The sequence below is a fragment of the Bidens hawaiensis genome, unplaced genomic scaffold (genome assembly GCF_021521415.1).
Source record: "Bidens hawaiensis isolate Kalapana, Puna unplaced genomic scaffold, B.hawaiensis_p1.1 tig00003988_1, whole genome shotgun sequence".
Lineage (NCBI taxonomy): Eukaryota > Viridiplantae > Streptophyta > Magnoliopsida > Asterales > Asteraceae > Bidens > Bidens hawaiensis.
Window position 1 is genome coordinate 1,409,537 of NW_027491233.1, and position 18,270 is coordinate 1,427,806.

The following is an 18,270-nucleotide window of genomic DNA, read 5'->3' on the forward strand; positions in this document are numbered from 1 at the left end:
TAGCCATCACGCAAGTGATGAGTGTTTATCGAGGAGAGGTATCCGTTGGGAATGGAGGGAGCAAGTGATGGATGATAGCCATCACACCACCACCCCTGGTAAAAATTCATCACATGTGATGAATTTGGGGTTGGTGATGTGGCACACCACCATTGGAGGTGGTGTGTGAGGAGCTTTGCACCACCCCCTTCCCCTCTAACTTTTCAATAAGTTGCAAAAATATAACTTATGAAACTTTTTATCTCACAACATAAGCAATCCAAATATCTTATTACTTTTCAAAAAGTTAATAAAAATAAACAATTCCTAAACTCTAAACCAAACCTAAACTTTCAACATGAAAGTTATAACAAAATAGGTTTAATTATAACAACATTTATTTAATTATAACAACTTTTGATATATTTGCCTTCTCTTTACTTTAATTGCTTTTAAAATAACCTTTTACATACCCATGACTTTGTGGTTAATGAATATTTACCCCTTCACAATGATTGATAGTGGTTTCAGATCTTTTGCAAGTGCGAGATTGAACGTTTGATACTAAAAAATAGGGAAAATTCCCGTAATAGCCCATTCAGATAATATGTTTCTAAGATTATCCCTACTAATTCAAGTTTCCAACTTTGTCTCTTTGGTATTTCGTCGCTGACGATATGATAGCGAACACCGACGATGCGTTACTAAAACAAATAGGATAACAACACGTGGCCGGAATATGTGTTGACGATGCGTTATGTTGCTACCGTAGGGTAGCAGCGATGTGTTAGTTGATAACGCATAGCTGCTACCCTATGTTAGCAACATAGACGCATTGTCAACCCTATGTTATGTTAACACATCGTCGGTGTTCGCTAACATGTCGCCGACGACGAGATACGTTTATGTTGCTAACATAGGGTAGCAGCGATGCGTTATCAACTAACGCATCGTGGAACCCCTGCTTTAAACATTAACACATCGCTGCTACCCTATGTTAGCAACATAACGCATTGTCAATCCTATGTTATGTTAACACATCGCCGGTGTTCGCTAACATGTCGCCGGCGACGAGATACAAAAGGGACAAAGTTGAAACTTGAATTTGAGTGGACAAATTTGGAACCACATTCTACAAATGGACTATTTTAGGAATTTTCTCAAAAAAAATACCCTCTAAAATTTATTTATTTATTTATTTTCAAATTTTTGAGCAGTGTTTCTTGGAATTCTTATTTAGCCTGGGCCCACCCACAAAAAAAGTCCAATAAAATGTCAATATTACCCCTTAGTTACAATTCCTGTATAAATATCACCACCAGCTTTTCAAAATACACCAAGACCTCAAACACACTAACCAAAATGGGTTTTAAACCTTCACTCTCACTTCTACTACTAACCTCCTGCTTCATGCTCAACACCTTTGGTCACAACACTGATGACACCATCAGCTGGACTCAGTCGCCACACCACGCACCATCATACCAACCGGTTGCATCACCCGCACCCGCACCACACCATCACCACCACCACCACCACCACCATCACAAACTAGCCTCACCACCCACTTCCCACGCGCCCACCAAGGCCCCGGTTCACCCACCCACCAAAGCACCGGTTCAACCACCAACCACCTCACCGGCACCACTTCTACCACCGCTGCCGCCGAGAAAGCTGGTGGCCATTCAAGGTGTTGTTTACTGTAAGGCTTGCAAGTACAAGGGGGTTGATACACTCATTGGTGCTAAACCACTTCAAGGTATAATAATAATATTATTATTGTTATTATTTTATAAAAATATGCATGCATGTGTAAAAGTAAAACCACTGCATTGTTGAGTTGTACTGTGCAATTCAACAATGCGTGATGAACTATTGTACAGCACTACAACTTGTATATGCATTTGGTTGCATTATTATGATGGACCGTACAGCTGATCTATGCATAAAATGTGAGCGTGTATATATATAATGTATATATATACATTATATATACATATAATGTATATTATAGTTTTTGTTGGCCTGTGGGTACAACCCATAAATGCATTGTTGGGTTTTACTTGTTTTGTACTTTCAACATAATGTGGGGTTGTACTGTATTAGTCCATGATGCATAGAATATATAGTTTTAAATTGTGTAGTATGGTGCATTGGGACTCTATAAGACCAATATTGTTAAAGAATATTGGATTTTAATAATCCCTATTAAATAGTATTGGCCTGACAATAATCCTATTCGTTTTATCGTCACTGGCGGTCTCAAGTTCAAAAAATTTTGCCCACAATGGCCCCGTTAAATTTGACGTAACAGTGTTATAGTCTTTTCTGAATTTCAAACCAATTTTTAAGGGTTTTTCATCGTTAGGAGGATATGAGTCGATTGATGTAAAGTTTAGTTTGAAATAGTGATTCAAAATGATGAAGCAATGCTTTAATTCGGGTGTTTGAACTTACAATTAACCAAAATCAAGTCGTTTGGATTATTGTTTCGAGCTAAGCTTTACATCAATCAACTCGTATCCTCTTAACAATCAAAAGCCCTAAAACATTGGTTCGAAATTCTGAAAAAACTTTAACGCCGTTAAGTCATTTTTAACGGGGGATCGTTGGGGGCCAATTTTTTTGAATTTGGGACCTCCAGTGGTGATAAAATGAATAGGGATATTAGCGGCCAATACCATTTAATAGGGATTATTAAAATCCAATATTCCTATTTTTAAAACCAGACATTAAACAAGTTCTAGAAATCAAAAGACGTGGTAAATAATATAAAAATTTATATATGTATATAATCACAACAAAATATAAACATATTTTTATTTTCATGTGACATACTGACATTGCAATTTTAATAAGGTTTTAAGATGCAACTAAAGTCAAAAAAGTATATTTTGATGCAGTGGTGAGTTGTACCGTGCAACATAATAATGCATAAAAATAAAAAAGTAATTGAGATACAAGGTACAAGTGATCAATGCACACAAATGGCCACACCATTCTTTTTCTTGATAAAAACAAAATATAAGGTTACAAGGATACAAGTGATCAATGCACAAAACTGCCACACCATGCTTTTTCTTGAGAAAAACAAAACATAAATAGATCAGGGTACAAGTAACCAATGCATGAAAATGAGTTTTTTAAAATTTGTTTTGACAATAACAGGAGCTGAGGTGCTATTAACATGCAACAACACAAAGTACCCACTTCGGGTCAAAGGTAAAACTGACAAGAACGGGTACTTCTTCATCAAACCACCCAAGACTTTGACCACGTATGGGTCCCACAGATGCAGAGTGAGCCTGTTAACCTCACCCATGGCTACATGCAACAAGCCAACTGACCTTCATGCTGGGGTCAAGGGGTCTTTGTTGGTCCCTAGCAAGAAGCCACCATTGTCGAGCCCGGATGCGCACCCACTTCCTTATGATGTGTTCACTGTGGGTCCGTTCGCGTTTGAAGCATCTTCCAAAACTCCTTGTGTGGAGTAGTAGTTTAGTATGTGAGGGTGTGATGTTTGAAGATTTATGATTTTAGTTTTAATGTTTATGATGATGTTATGGACTTATTATTGTAATTTGTCATTTGGTTTCTATTTGAGAATGAAGATGTTGATGTTATTTTCGAGATGGTGAAAGTGTTATTTGTCCTTTGTTGTTTTTTCAGAAAAGCTCTTCTGGACCTCTTTTGTCTGCGCCGTGCAGACCACGCGCAGATGTTTAGTTCTACAGACTGTTTGTTTTTTGGAAGACATTTCATTAAAAAACGTCTGCTCGTCCTCTTCTTCGCGCAGACTTGGACCAGCCACTTCTCACATCTTCCAGCCCTCTTCTCATCTTTCCTTTCATTCACATCTGTTTATTTTCAAGCCCTATCAAAAACACAACCACCCCTCTCAGCCTCTCTTCCACCCCTCTTCCCGTCGCCGCCCCACCCCCTACTTCCTCCAGCCACCACCCAACCTCGTCGTTCAACACGCTGCTCCTCAACCTCGTCGTTAACCTTAAACAAGAATCATTGTGTGCTTCTAATTTATGAAGATAATGTTGAATTTGGGTTTTTGTTTAGGTCAAATGGGTTTTGTGGGATTTGGGTTTTGAATTGGGTTTACCCAGTCATTCTATCTTGTTTACCCTGAAAATGACAGACAAATAGATAAAACACACGATGATAGCATAGACCCTTCAATAATGCATCCATCTCTTCCTTTGTGAATTCTCTGGCGCTTCAGATTCAAAAGGTGGTGCTCTAGAAACCTCCTTGTGATTATTCATTGGGGTTAATGCTTGCCTGCCTCTTTCTTTATATTCATTTCTTTAAGATTTGGTTTAACCTTTTCATTTTTAATATAACCTGTTACATAATACTTTTTGGGTTTATAGTTTTTTTTTATGTTGACATTGTATGTTTTTGGTTATTTGGTTTATGTTTACATTGTATGCATCAATGATATTGCATGCTTTTGGTTTATTTGGTTTATGTAAAATGGTTGTTTTGATGTTTATGTTAATGGTTATTTATGTTTTACCACATGATCATAATGGATTATGATAAGAAATTACTTATAGTAATGCTTATGTACTTGTATGCTCGCTTTTTTTGGTGGAGAGCTTTGAATCGAATGCGAGACAATGATTCGAATATGACCGGGCATAAATACACATTAGAGTTATTGCAAGGAAATCCCAAACAATGCATTGAATTGCTACGTATATCTCGTGAATCATTTGTCCGACTCTGTACACATTTTAGAACAAATTATTCGTTAAAGGATAGTAAAAATGTATCGGTTGAGGAGAAGATATCTATGTTTTTTTATGATAAAGGATAATAAATATGTTATTGTGGTTTTATGAACATTATTTAGATTTAAGGATTTTTTTATTTAAATTTTTAGCTTATTTAAAATTTTCTGTTCATTTTAGCATACTGCAGATGTTAAAAAACAAACAGTCTTCTTCTTGCAGACTGTAGAGGTTTGGTCCATCTCTTCTGCTACAGATGCCTGCAGTTGTGGTCCGCAGACTGCAGACATTTTACCTCTGAAAAAACAAATAGCACCTTAATAACATACATATAGTAAAACCACTTCTAGAAATTCTTTAACTTGAAAAGAGGTGATTGTAACACATTAAATAAATGTTGAAAATGTGCAAATCAAATTCATAAAAAGCTTGGATTTGAGTCTTGCCATTTATTAGGACAAAGTGTGTGGAGAGGATGAGTGACCCCTAGCCACAAATCCCCACAAGATATAATATAAATGTAGTTGTATGACAAAATTGGTGATATGCATGCATTGTTCAAGTTATTTTAAGGGTAAGAAGACTCAAACCATCTAAAAACAAACATTAAATTAATGTAATAGCTAGATTGTAGTCGCATTGGCGGAGTCAGAAATTTTATCCTGTGAGTTCTTAGTTTTTTTCAGACGTTAAGTTTTCGGACCCGAATGTATCAGGGTTTAGGTCAATCATTTTGTCAGATGAATAAAATGCAATAATATCATTATTATAACAAAAGTATATCGTCAACATTTAATAAAATACAAAGTCATATTATATACATACACACACACACACACACACACACACATATATATATATATATAGGGGATGAATCTTGCGAGAAGTGATATTACAGCGAGAAGTGCGAGAAGTGAAGGTATAACTCCATTAATCCTAATTTCACTCCCTTTCATATGATGTTACATACATATATGTAGGTTGGTTGTATTTATGTCTTAATTACACATTCAAACCTACCTACAAACATATAAATGTACCGAGCCACATTCAAACCTATGTACCTACACACATACAAACATACATACACATATACAAGCATACGTACACATATACAATCATACGTACCTACACACATACATATGCACCTACACAACGCACCTACACATAAGAAAAGGAGTGAAATTAGGGATTAATGGAGTTACACCTTCACTTCTCGCTGTAAAAAACTTCTGAAATGATCCAATACCTATATATATATATATAACATATTATAATTGTTCTATATATGTTTTCATGTTTTGAAAAAGAAAGAGTTCGCTCGTCAATTCGATACTATAGGTTATGTATAAAACCGAAAAAGACCCGGCCGAACCTGGTGGTTAACATGTGGCTCCGCCACTGCTTAGTCGTGCTCTCAATACTTTAAGTTGAAAAAACTGGTTCCTATGATTCAATTGTTAAGTCATCAAACAAAGTCATTCGAAATGAAAGCCCTTAATAAGAGCACTAGATAGTCTATATATGCTACTCTCTTATGTAAGATGTCAGGACTAGTCGTGCACTCATCTTCTGATAACTTATATTCATTGTGAAGTACCGCTCAAGTGAGAAGTTGGTAATTCTATCGATTTTCGGAATTATTTTATGTCGTCGATCCCTCTCTCTCTGTATGTGTTTGAATAAGTGATGAGTTAGTGAAATGCATTGTCTAAACTTCTTACATTAAAAAGCAAATTCATGCGTTACGTTGTCACTTATGCTCCAGATAAAGAAAGAAAACGAATACTATGTGAGCCATGTCAAGTATAAGTATGTATCGAATTTTGTCATATGATAATACATTTGTTAATTATGCGTGAGTAAAAATTGATACATGAGGTATACATAACATACAATATAACCTTTATTCCAAACTGATGGAAAAACTGTTTTGCATGCAAGGAAAAATTGATATTTGATAGATTGACCGATATAAAACTGTATAAGAAATTACTATATTAATTCGATATTTCTTTTACTATTAAAGTTTTATCACATTGTTTCACCATTTTTGTTAATTTATGTTAGGTTCAAAAGAATAGGCGAAATAATAATGGAGGTAGATGTGATGAAGAGTAATGTCTCACTAAAGGAAAGCATGAGCATGGGTGGAGACCATTTCTTTCACAACTTCCTATGGAAACTTTAACATCAAAATGTAAAAAGTAATTGAAAAATGTACAACTAAACCATGTTAAGATTTGATATATCTAGTCACAAGATGAATGGGCTTCTCTTTATTTGTCTCATGTACCTTGTCCCACTCAACTTTTTTAAATTCAAAGTGAACCATAGTTCCCAAGAAAAAAGGAAGTGTGACGAAAACCAGGAAATTGTTGGTAACTGATTCTCTTGTAATTGATAAATCTGCTAATTAAAAGATTCATTAGTATAAATTTGTATGATTAAAATACTTTACTCTCGTTATAGTAAAAAAGGTTTCAAGAAATCTATAAACAAAATATATCGGGAATACTGGTTTGACACATAAAAATCAAGCAATTCACAGGAATTGGAAAATCCTTTCTACATTTATAAATTTTTGATTAAATGCAACCATTTTTTAAAGGAAAATTGGTTTTAAATATTCCCAACCATCATGTGTTGGTGGCCCAACTTTACATTTGGCTGGTTATGGTCCCAACTAAAGATCTATTTGTTTTTAACGGTCCGCGACTAACGGATTCATAACTCCGTTAGTATTATGCTGAGTTGGCCATCCAGCTGTTAAAAACCATCTGACGTGGAATGATTACGTGGCTGGGATCTCTTTATAAACATCAGGTGATGTAGTTGACCAAAATCATAACCCTAAAATACCCGATTGAGCAAACTAAAGAACCCTAAAACACCAAATTGATGGAATTGAGCTCCCCAATCGCCTTCTTCATCTCGTTGGAAGAAAAACCCTAAAAGGTTCTGCGACTAACGGATGACTAATATTCAGGTCAATTTTAGTTCTAGGTTTTCAATGGTGGGTTTTTTCATTAGAAGTCTTGAAACGGGCTCCAATTCGAATCCATAATTCATGTTAGTTGATTACAGATTGCAATTAAAATCTCAGGGCTTTTATTTGGTTGATAAAAATGAGTTGAATGATATATTTATTACCTCGAATGGTGTTTGAATTGATATCCCGAAGAGCCTTGCCGGAATTCAAACAACCCACCGAAAAAATGATTTTTGATTTTTTGGAGTCAAACTACCCACTTGTGGTGGTGGTGATTCGTTTATTCGCCGGAAAAACGTGGGTGTTGGTAGGTGTATGCAGTGGGAGGGAGGAGCCGGAAAAACGTGATGCAGTGGTGATTTATTTTCCGGTGATTGTTGCAGGTGATGGCGATGGTGGTGGCTGCTAGTGGCGATGGTGGTGGCTGCAAAAGAATAAACAGGGAGGAGGAAGACAAGTAGACAACACATGTATACATATATATTACTTATTATATATTACTTTGATTGTCATATAAGCTGCCACATATGCAATATTTGACAACTAGGCGTGCCAACTCAGCAACCGACTAACGGAGTTAGTCATCCGTTAGTCGCGGACCGTTAAAAACAAATAGGTTTTTAGTTGGGACCATCACCAGCCAAATATAAAGTTGAGCCCGTTATTTGCCAACACATGATAGTTGGGAGTATTTAAAACCAATTTTCCTTTTTTAAAAACTAATTATGATAACAAAGATAATTGCTTTATCTATACATGGTAATTACTATAGTTAAACGAACTAATTAGTATGTATATAAAAAACAATTATTACAAATTGTAATTAGATGTATAAGAGTAGAGGTGCACAAATCGTATTTTTTCTAATACCCAGGTTCGGGTATAGACCGGTTTCGGGTATGATTGGGTATTGGAAAATCGGGTATTGAGAGAAATCGGGTAGAGTTCGGGTAGGGTATTGAGGAGAAAAACTCAACCCTATGTACCCGAGTAGGGTATGATCGGGTTCGGGTATTGGAACCGAGTATATGTCTGAGTACGACCGGATATTAATACCGGTTTTGAATTTGTAACTTTTTTATTCATATTTAAATTTGTTTAAAATTTATATTTTCTTTGTAATTTATAAAAACAACTAAACTATATTACAAAAACCATAAATCCACTTAAATACAAATTATTTACTTAATAATATGCATTTTAAAAAACTTTAACATAAAGTTGTGAAGTAAACATAAAAATATATTATAAAAACTCATGTATTATTTCGGGTATTAGATAATTGGTATCGGGTATAACCGGGTATGGGTATAGGGTATGACCGGTTCCGGGTATTTACGGGTATAAATCGGGTACGGCTCCGGGTACGGGTATTGAGCTCAAAAAGCATACTCTATCCATACCCTAAGGGTAGGGTCGGTTTCGGTTTCGAGTATAGAATACCTGGGTATAAAAAAATCCGGTTCCGGGTACAGGTTTTTTGTGCAACTCTATATTAGAGTATTCACAATCAAACCATCAAATTTGGTGAGTGGATTTTTTATAATTTAGGTAATAGTTTAGGGTGTTGTGTGTAAATGAAAGAGAAATGTAGTGATTTTTCTGTATATATGAAAACTACTATTCACACCCTATAATTTTTTAATATTAGTTGAAATTGGTTGTGAGTGAAAGAAAGAAAATGTTAATACTAAAGGTATACAAAAATATTATTTAATTGAAAATAGATAAGAAATGTAGTGTTTTTTTAGTTTAATTTTAGATTTTGAGATGGTGGATTGGATGAGATGCTCTAAAACTCCACGCTATGGGCACGGAAGTGGGGCAGCCTTTGGGCACGGACGGCGGCTAAACACCGCCGGGGGTGGCAATGGCGGGGGCGGTGAGGGAGGGGCGACCTTGGAACACCGGGCGCCGTTTGCTCTCTCCATCTCTCACACACACATACATATATATGTATATATATGTATAATAGTGGCGCTCGAGGGGCTTTTTAAACCATATTGAGACGTTATAGGTTGGGACTTCGATGCTCCTAGTGCTTACGTGACACTGATGTGGCATTATGGAGGGGCTTCGATGCCCCCACCATAGAGAACGGTCTAGGTAGAGTAATTGTTTATGAGAGCATTAGCATCTCTTCCACTATCTTCAAATTCAATATTACAATAAAAAACACTATATTTTCTCTCTTTTCACTTACAACTACTTTCAACAAATATAAAAAAATTATAGATGATGAACAATAATTTTTCAATTTTACAGAAAAATCATTGCATTTCTCTCTTCTTCACGTACAACACTCTAAACTATTCTCTATATTATAAAAACATCCCTCACTGAATATGGTGGACAAGATGTGAATGCTTTGAGTAGTGTAATTACTTTGTAGTGTGTAAATAATTGTTTTCTTAACGTAATTACTCTTATAGCTCAAGTAACTAGTTTTATAACTAAAGATTATAGTTTTGCCACTGTCATTTTCTTCATTTTGTATGTTTCGTACGGTTTTTTTACTTTTTGTATGTTAACTACCCTCTCTATGTGTGTGCATTTAACAATAACTTGATTATCATAAAGAAGTACATTATGTATATATAATATCATCCCAACTCTGTAGGAGTGTGACACAAAACCAGTGAGAAAAAAAAATTGAAATTCATGGTATTGGACAACCACATACGTAATCTATGAGAGGGAGAGTTTATACCTTTTCAACTAGCTGGTTGGTACAAATACTGAAATACCGTATAAGATGCTTACTTCGAGTCTTTTCTCACCAACACCTTTCTTTCACTACAACATGCAATACTTCCAAGTCTTGCTAAACCACAAAGATCTTCGTTAAGTTAGTCAATAAATTAGTAAGATTATAGCTACTTCTAGAGGATATCAACCTAACATAAGACAGTGAGTGATATTTAAACTTTTTAACATGTTCAAAGTAAAAATGTTGTTAGTGTGTGCTTGAGAACTAGTTAATGTTAATTGTGTTATTAAAACAAATTACTTTATCATAAAAGTTAAATTTTATTTAACACTCGGTAGTTCTCACGTCCCAACATTGTATCATTATTATGTATCGTATATCTCATGATCCAAACAATATATTGTGTAGTATCAATGAGAATATATAACCACTACAGAAAGAAGTATCATCAATTGACAATTACTGACTAAACGTATCTGCCGGTAATTACCTATGGTTTTCCGATGGAAAACAATGACACCGAAATATAAAATGTAGCTTAAGATCAATTACCAACGAAACTTCTGCTCGTGGTTAAACCAACGGTTATTGACATATTACCGACGAACGAGTTTAAAGAGAATTGTACATTTTCATCGTTTTTGGTTGGAATAGCTTGTCTATGGATGTTTCATTTGTAATCAGTAGCCAAATTTGACGATAAGATTTTCAATTGGATTCCCACTAAAGTTCTCAGTTGCTAGTCGATGTTGGCCCTTTGCTAACGCCTAACGAACTATCCGCTGGCTAGCCATCAATATATTTGAGAATATAAATTTGATTAGATTCTCAATTAAACTTTTTATTTGTCTGTGAGTAAAACTTACTACAAATAACAGTCTAGACATGTTCACTATGTATAAATGAGGTCGGTACCGGTAATAAAATTTTCGTTTCAGTTCGGTACTGGTATTTAAGGTAAAATTCAGGAAATTTCGGTACCGTACCATACCGATTCGGTACCGACGGTACCAAATCGGTACCGGTACCAGTACCGGTACCGAATTTGCTCATCGATCCCTATTACTATGTTTGTGTATATTATGTAAATGTAAAGTTATGTTTGGGCCATGTTTAACCGGCCACAAGGTCATTTTTATAAGTTCGGACTTTAGAAACTGGTCCATACCATTCTTTCTTATCAAGTTTATTTTTGGTCACTTTAAAAGTTGCTTACTTAGTTACTTCCGAGAGAACTATGTGTAATCGTGGTCCGGTGTCAATCGTGTCGGCATGATGAGTTACGAATTGTCAAGTTGAGTATTTCAACTCTAACCAGGCTCATATACTTATTCGTGTTGCATTGGACCCACTTAAATCATGTTGTGTTTGGGTCATCAAATACTTAAAGAAAACTTCTGGATTAAAAACGGAAATTTGAGCAAACCTCAATACCTAAACAGTATTTAACAATTAACAGTACTTAACACTAATGTTTATTGCATGAGCCTATGTCAGTTTGGGCCCAGTTTAAATTGGTATGGTAACAAAACCATTTATATCACTAGTTGGACTTGGAAGAAATCGGCCCATTACATTCTTGTTTACTAAATTTACGTTTTCTAAGGATTTTCATATTAAAAAAGTATAATAGTTTAGTTTTCTATGAAATTTGCTACGTACGTAAAATAAACGATGATATATGGTTCGACTAGCTAACCAATTTCACTTAAATCAACTGACCAATTTTCACACCCTTTTATTTTAAGAATAATCTTTTTCTTTCACTTGTAGCCATCCAAATTATCATCTCTTCAGATGATATTATTTTATTTTTCTTTTCACAAATTTAAAGGTAAAAGATATGGATCTCATTCTTATCTGAAACAAAAAATAAATTTAGAAGATTATTTCTTTAATTGTTTTTAAGAATTAGCAATCTTTTGTATTTGTTTAATAGGGTTTAACTAACTATGTATGTAGTTGCATTGTATTTTATTATGTGATACAATCTAAATAAAAAAATTATGACGCTAAGCTGATAGACATTCGAAGCCACAATAAAAAATGATGGAAGGTTTTTCTATTTACACGGCACCTTTAAACACACACATTTGTAATCGCTTCGTGAAAACGTTAACCAGAACTCCAAATGCAATCGACAATCATTTACAACCGCAAATATTGATATACTAGCTTTTGAACCCGTGTAATACACGGGAATTTTCAATTAATAAGAACTTCTAATATTTGTTATTTGAAATAAAGATACAAAATTAAAAAGAAAAAGAAATTAAATACATATTACAAACAATAACCAGTTTAGAGTCTTAAATTTACAAATTTGAGAAAATATCTTTATATACAACATTTGTAGTTTTATCACATGTATTCCCTTCATCATCCAATATCAATAGTTTACGACCACGTCTGCTGGTTACTCTGGATAACGCAACATATAATTGCCCGTGGGAAAAAACAGGACATCGGAGACAAACCAACCCTGGAAAGAGATTGTCCTTGGCTCTTGTTAATCGTCATAGCAAAGCATACAGAAAGCGGAAACTGTCTTCTGTTGAATTTGAATGGAAACTTTTTATCAGTCGGAATCAAAGTAACTCTGTGTATAGCATGACGTTTGCCAATTTCACTGCCTGATACAGCCTCTACCTCGATAACCCGATTACCAAGAGATTTGACTATTAACCTTGTTCCGTTACACAAACCATTCTTCTGATCAATATTTCTTAGCAACATAACTGGGACACCAACTTTAAGTATCAACTGATGATTAGGACAACCAGGAAACTTTAAACCATTGAGAACATCAGGTGAGTATAAGGTAGGATCAAAGTCTTCATTTACGGTTTCTGACTTGTCAATACTATCAGAACTTAGGTATTCCTTATGCTCTCCAGGAAACCTTGCTAACAATATATTATTAATCTCTTGAACAACTTCGTTTTTTGGTGCTAGTATGGCTCTTTCTTGAAAAAAAATCCTTCTTCTTATAATTTTGAAGTATTGACGAATAAACAAATTCAATTAATTCAGACGTCGGATCAATAGAATCTTTAATAAGAATATCATGAGGAATATCTATTTGCACTTCACCATGATTTGGACCACCAAGTTTTCCTTCCCCGATTTTTAAAAGCCATTCAGCAAACAATCTAGTTTCTTCAATGTTGGGATCTTTACTTCCAACGGTTAACCTCATGTTTTTTGTAAGTTTAAGCACTTTGCAATTTTTCCAGATGTAGGACGAACTTAGAGACGCATTCACTATTTGGTGTCTGCTTCCATTAGTAATAACCGGAAGTATTTGTCTAAAGTCTCCTCCAAATACGACAACCTTACCACCAAATAGGCTATCACTTTTTAAAATGTCCTTAAAAGTTCGATCCATAACTTCAAATGCATACTTGTAAATCATTGGCGCTTCGTCCCAAATAATCAAACTGGTTTGTTTAATTAAATCTGCAACTTCGCTTTGAGGATCAAAAGAGCAAATAGAATCCTCAGTTAGATTGATTGGAATTTTAAACCGGGAATAAGCTGTTCGACCATCGGTCAATAATAACGAAGCAATGCCACTGGAAACAACATTTAAGACAATAAGGCCTTTTGATCTGACGGATGATGCTAAAGTCTTCCATAGGAATGTTTTACCGGTTCCTCCATATCCATAAATGAAAAACACACCACCTTTTCCTTTCTCGACGGCTTTATTTATTTCATTATAGACACCGCGTTGTTCATCTGTAAGTGAGACAAAAAGAGTATCAAACTCATGCTGTAAACTTTCACGATTATAAGACGTCTCTTCAATAATAAGCCGATTATTTGCAGAGTCTACTGATTCAAGATCGGGAAACGGTATTGTATTAAATCTTTTTTAATGAGGAATTGTTACGAAGCATAACTTTCTCAATCTCAAGCAAAGTCAAATTCTTGATTTGGTCCTCGCTAATTGATAGTCTTGCATTTTAATAACAAAATAACCACATTCATTCTTTCCAAAGATTAACATATAAGCCAAAAAAAAATATCAAGACATTTAGATATTAATTTTATTGTTAAAAAATAATACCCGGACAATCCAAAAGCCGTTGTGTGAATAATATCTTCTGTTAAATAATTCCATGTTTTCTCCCAAACAATTTTAGGTCTCGATAGACTTCCACACGTTAACATTGTGCAAAATAAATTTCTTAAGTAAAACCCGGTGCGGGCATTGCTTGCTTCCACAATGCATTCGATATACTCATTGTCATCGTCTAAAAGGCCAAGCTCATAACATGCGTCTCTAAAGGTCGGAAGGATCTTACCATTAACTGTACGAATGTCCTCAAATTTTGTAGGACCTTTGACTTTATTTAATAGAATTCGTAGATAGTATCATTCGCCGGCTACAGGTGAAATAGAGTGAATTCTACCAATTGAACAACCTTTTTTTCTTCTTTGCCATTTCCTTTCTTGATCTTTCCAAACGAAATGGGAAGGAAATTCAACATAAGAGAGCTTTCGAGCTTCACGATCCGTACCTGTGCATAACTACATTACGTCAATTCCAAATTGGAAACTCCATACACGAAGATCATAATATTAATAATAATTCTTATTATCCATTAAATTATTTTATCATATAAATTATTTATTTTCAAAACTCAATATCATTTTAATAATTTTGGATAGTTTTATATAGTTGCTACAGATTTACTGAATATTTATAGTACTACAAATGCCAAAGAACAACGCAAAAAGAGGAAAATGAAATTGGATTCTAAGAGACGGAAATCATATTCAAATAATTTAAAACATCTGTTTCTTCATCAAATTCCAAAGGCACGTTTTTTACTACAAATATTCATCATAAATTTTGTTTCAACTAAATTTGGATTTTCAGCATTTGGGTTTTTAGATACTTTAAACTAATTTTGAATTTTCATCATAATATTTTGGTTCTATCTTTTTGTTTTTTTAACTAATTTTTTGTATGTAAGGACAACATCCAATTTGGCTTAATATCGTCACTTGAAAATAGATGATGTTGTTTTTGCAAAAACAAAACATTAAAGATGGTAGAAGTCCTTTTTTCATAAATAGGAGAGCTTTTGAGGTTCTGGATACATACCATTTGTGGTCATCCAAGATGTGAACATTGATGAAGAAACAGATGCTTTATCGAGTACATCGTCAATATCTTGATCTTCACCATAAACAATTTGTTGTTGTCCAGGAAGATGAAATGGAAGTCTAACAACATATTGTGTTCTATAATGGACTTCGAATGAAAATATACGCCATGAAGCTTCATAAGCAGACAAATATAGACAATCATAATATTCTTTGATTTCATCAACCGGTTGTTCGGGAACATCTTCTGTGTCACCTCTTTGCTCTAATAAAACAGTTGCTCTATCTGGACTTTTGTTGATATATTTAAACAAATATTTTATCAAACCTGATTGATTGCACCACTCAACATTTATGTGTGCCTGATATCTTTTTAAAAGTGTCGGGTTGTATGGAACAACGCTTTTGTTGTCTAGGTTAACATCAGACTTTTAAACAAAAACTCCATCCTCACGCCTTCTGTATGTAGGGTATCCATTCGAATCAATAGAAGTGTGGTCGGAAAAATTTTTTACGAACTTTTTTGAACACTTTTTATTGATCATGCATGAACAACTCATGTTTTCAGCACCACATGGCCCATGAATCATAAACTCGCTTACAAGGTCATACAACTCTGGATCTTCTTGCTTATTAGGAAGCTCCGCAGAAATAAACGAATCTATCTTGTCAGCATTATTAATCTTGTAATCACGGTGCATGAAGACACAAATGCGAGCATGAGGCAATCCACGCTTTTGAAACTCAATCGTGTAAACAACAACATTAAAAAATTACATCATCAAAAACATAGTTATTACCATGGGTATTACTAAAATTTATTCATTAAATCAAATATGTATTGAATAAACATAGTAGCATACATGCTTTAACTTTCCCAAACAATGAACCCTCCTTCAAGTCATTGACAAATGAGTCAAGTTTGATTTTAAACAGTCTACAAAATATATCAGGCCTGTCTTCAGCGTTTAGATTTTTGTGGTTAAGAAATCTCTTAACTTCTGGCCATTTCGGATTGCAAGTCATGGTAATAAAAAAAATCTGGACATCCAAACCACTTGCATAGCGCCATAGCATCTAAGTAGTTCTCCCTCATGTAGCGTGCACCACCCGTAAATGAAGAAGGCAGAATTACACGTTGTCCAATGGTAGATATATCAAAATTTCCAGAGTTGTGTAGATTAACTAACTTTTCATATGACTCACATCTAAGATTTTTCTGTTGGCATCGTATATGATACAACCTCTCGCTTTCGATTGACGTATATGCATCAACTAAAAGTTGTTGATAGAGGCTTCCTCCATTTGTAATCAATGAGAAATTATTTGTTCTGTCTTGAATTCTATATGCAAAGAATTCCCTCACTGTCAATCGTTGTCTTTTGTTTTTGTTTGTCTGAGTAACAGCTCTATGATAGATGTCAACCTTATAACCATCATCTCCATATGGGAAAAAATAGGATATTGAAGCTGCATATATGAAGGATGCAGTTCACTTATGCGTTGTAATGATCATTCTTGAGTATTAACAATGATATCTCTCTTTTCAAGACAGTCACCAATGTCTCCAACAATCAAAGCAGCCACTTCAGAAGATGTAGGTAAGTTATACGTCCTACCATCTTGTTGTCTATCTCCAATAAGGCGTAACCTTACTTCCGCCTGAGGATTATCTTTAAAACAGTCTCTCACCATGCGATAAGTTTGAACCAATACGTTGTTCGAATCTAACATGATCTTCAAATAGTTGACAAGTTCAATATCATCATTATCATCAGAGGATGTGGACGCGGTATTTGAGTCACTGAAAAAAAATATTAGGTATAAATATTAACAGAATTCTAGAATATTCTTTAAGACCTAGATAACGGATAACAGATAAATCGTACCTGAAAACACTTCTTCTGTTGGAAACTTCGTTTTCGGTATCATATATATATAGTTGAGCAAACTTTGGTTTTGAATCTCTTTCCGGAAGAAGACTTCCCATAGAATGATAATTTTGTCCACTCAACCTAAATATTGGAGGAGCATTACCTCTATTAATATATTTGTCAATTTTGCCACCCATAGAAGTAAAAGAAAACATGGAGTTGTAACGTCTTATGTTCTTCATGAATAACTTGCTATCCTGATCAACACCAGTAAAAAGATTTTGATAACATTGAGGTGCTTCTTTATAATCCGGAAGCTCAACTTTCCCGTAATGGCAACACAAGAAGTAACATGTTAAACCACTCATTTTTTGGGAGTGTTTTGCTTCTCCTTGCCATAATTTCGCATGGCATACTTCACATTCAACACTCTGATCACCATGATCCAAATAATCTGTGGCCAAAGATATTTAAAATTATTAGTTTTAATGACAAATAGTAGGATATATAATTTGCTTATAGTATACCTTTCGAAATTGCATCCGTTGAACCATTAGTGTAATTTGATCTACTTGTAAAATTAAATTGATGACTTATTAAGTAACAATAAAATATTAAATAATAACATATTAAATACAATTTAAATTGACGACTTATTAATTAACAATAAATTATTAACATAAGTAATCTAACGTACATTTTGAAACTTGAGTTTTATTTAAAATCAGAGAACGCCTACTTAGTCGGTGGCCTGATTGAATTGAAACAGACTTCTCTCTTTTAGAATCCAATATGATTCTCCTTTCTTTGTGTTTCTCTTTCGAATTGGTATTATTCATGACAATACTG

General features: G+C 34.4%; 1 protein-coding gene across 1 annotated transcript; it reads left to right on the plus strand.

Moving 5' to 3' along the window:
• The first annotated feature begins 1,292 nt into the window (after positions 1–1,292).
• Positions 1,293–3,634, plus strand: LOC143624868 (non-classical arabinogalactan protein 30-like). Its single transcript, XM_077095373.1, has 2 exons — positions 1,293–1,738; positions 3,148–3,634. The coding sequence occupies exons 1-2, from the start codon at positions 1,342–1,344 to the stop codon at positions 3,471–3,473; spliced, it is 723 nt and encodes a 240-aa protein (XP_076951488.1). The 5' UTR covers positions 1,293–1,341; the 3' UTR covers positions 3,474–3,634.
• The last annotated feature ends 14,636 nt before the right edge of the window (positions 3,635–18,270 follow it).

Excerpts from the sequence above, each read along its gene's own strand:
- LOC143624868 (XM_077095373.1), top strand. The coding sequence starts at position 1,342 with ATGGGTTTTAAACCTTCACTCTCACTTCTACTACTAACCTCCTGCTTC. Across the intron at positions 1,739-3,147 it reads TGGTGCTAAACCACTTCAAG|GAGCTGAGGTGCTATTAACA; the intron begins GTATAATAATAA and ends TGACAATAACAG.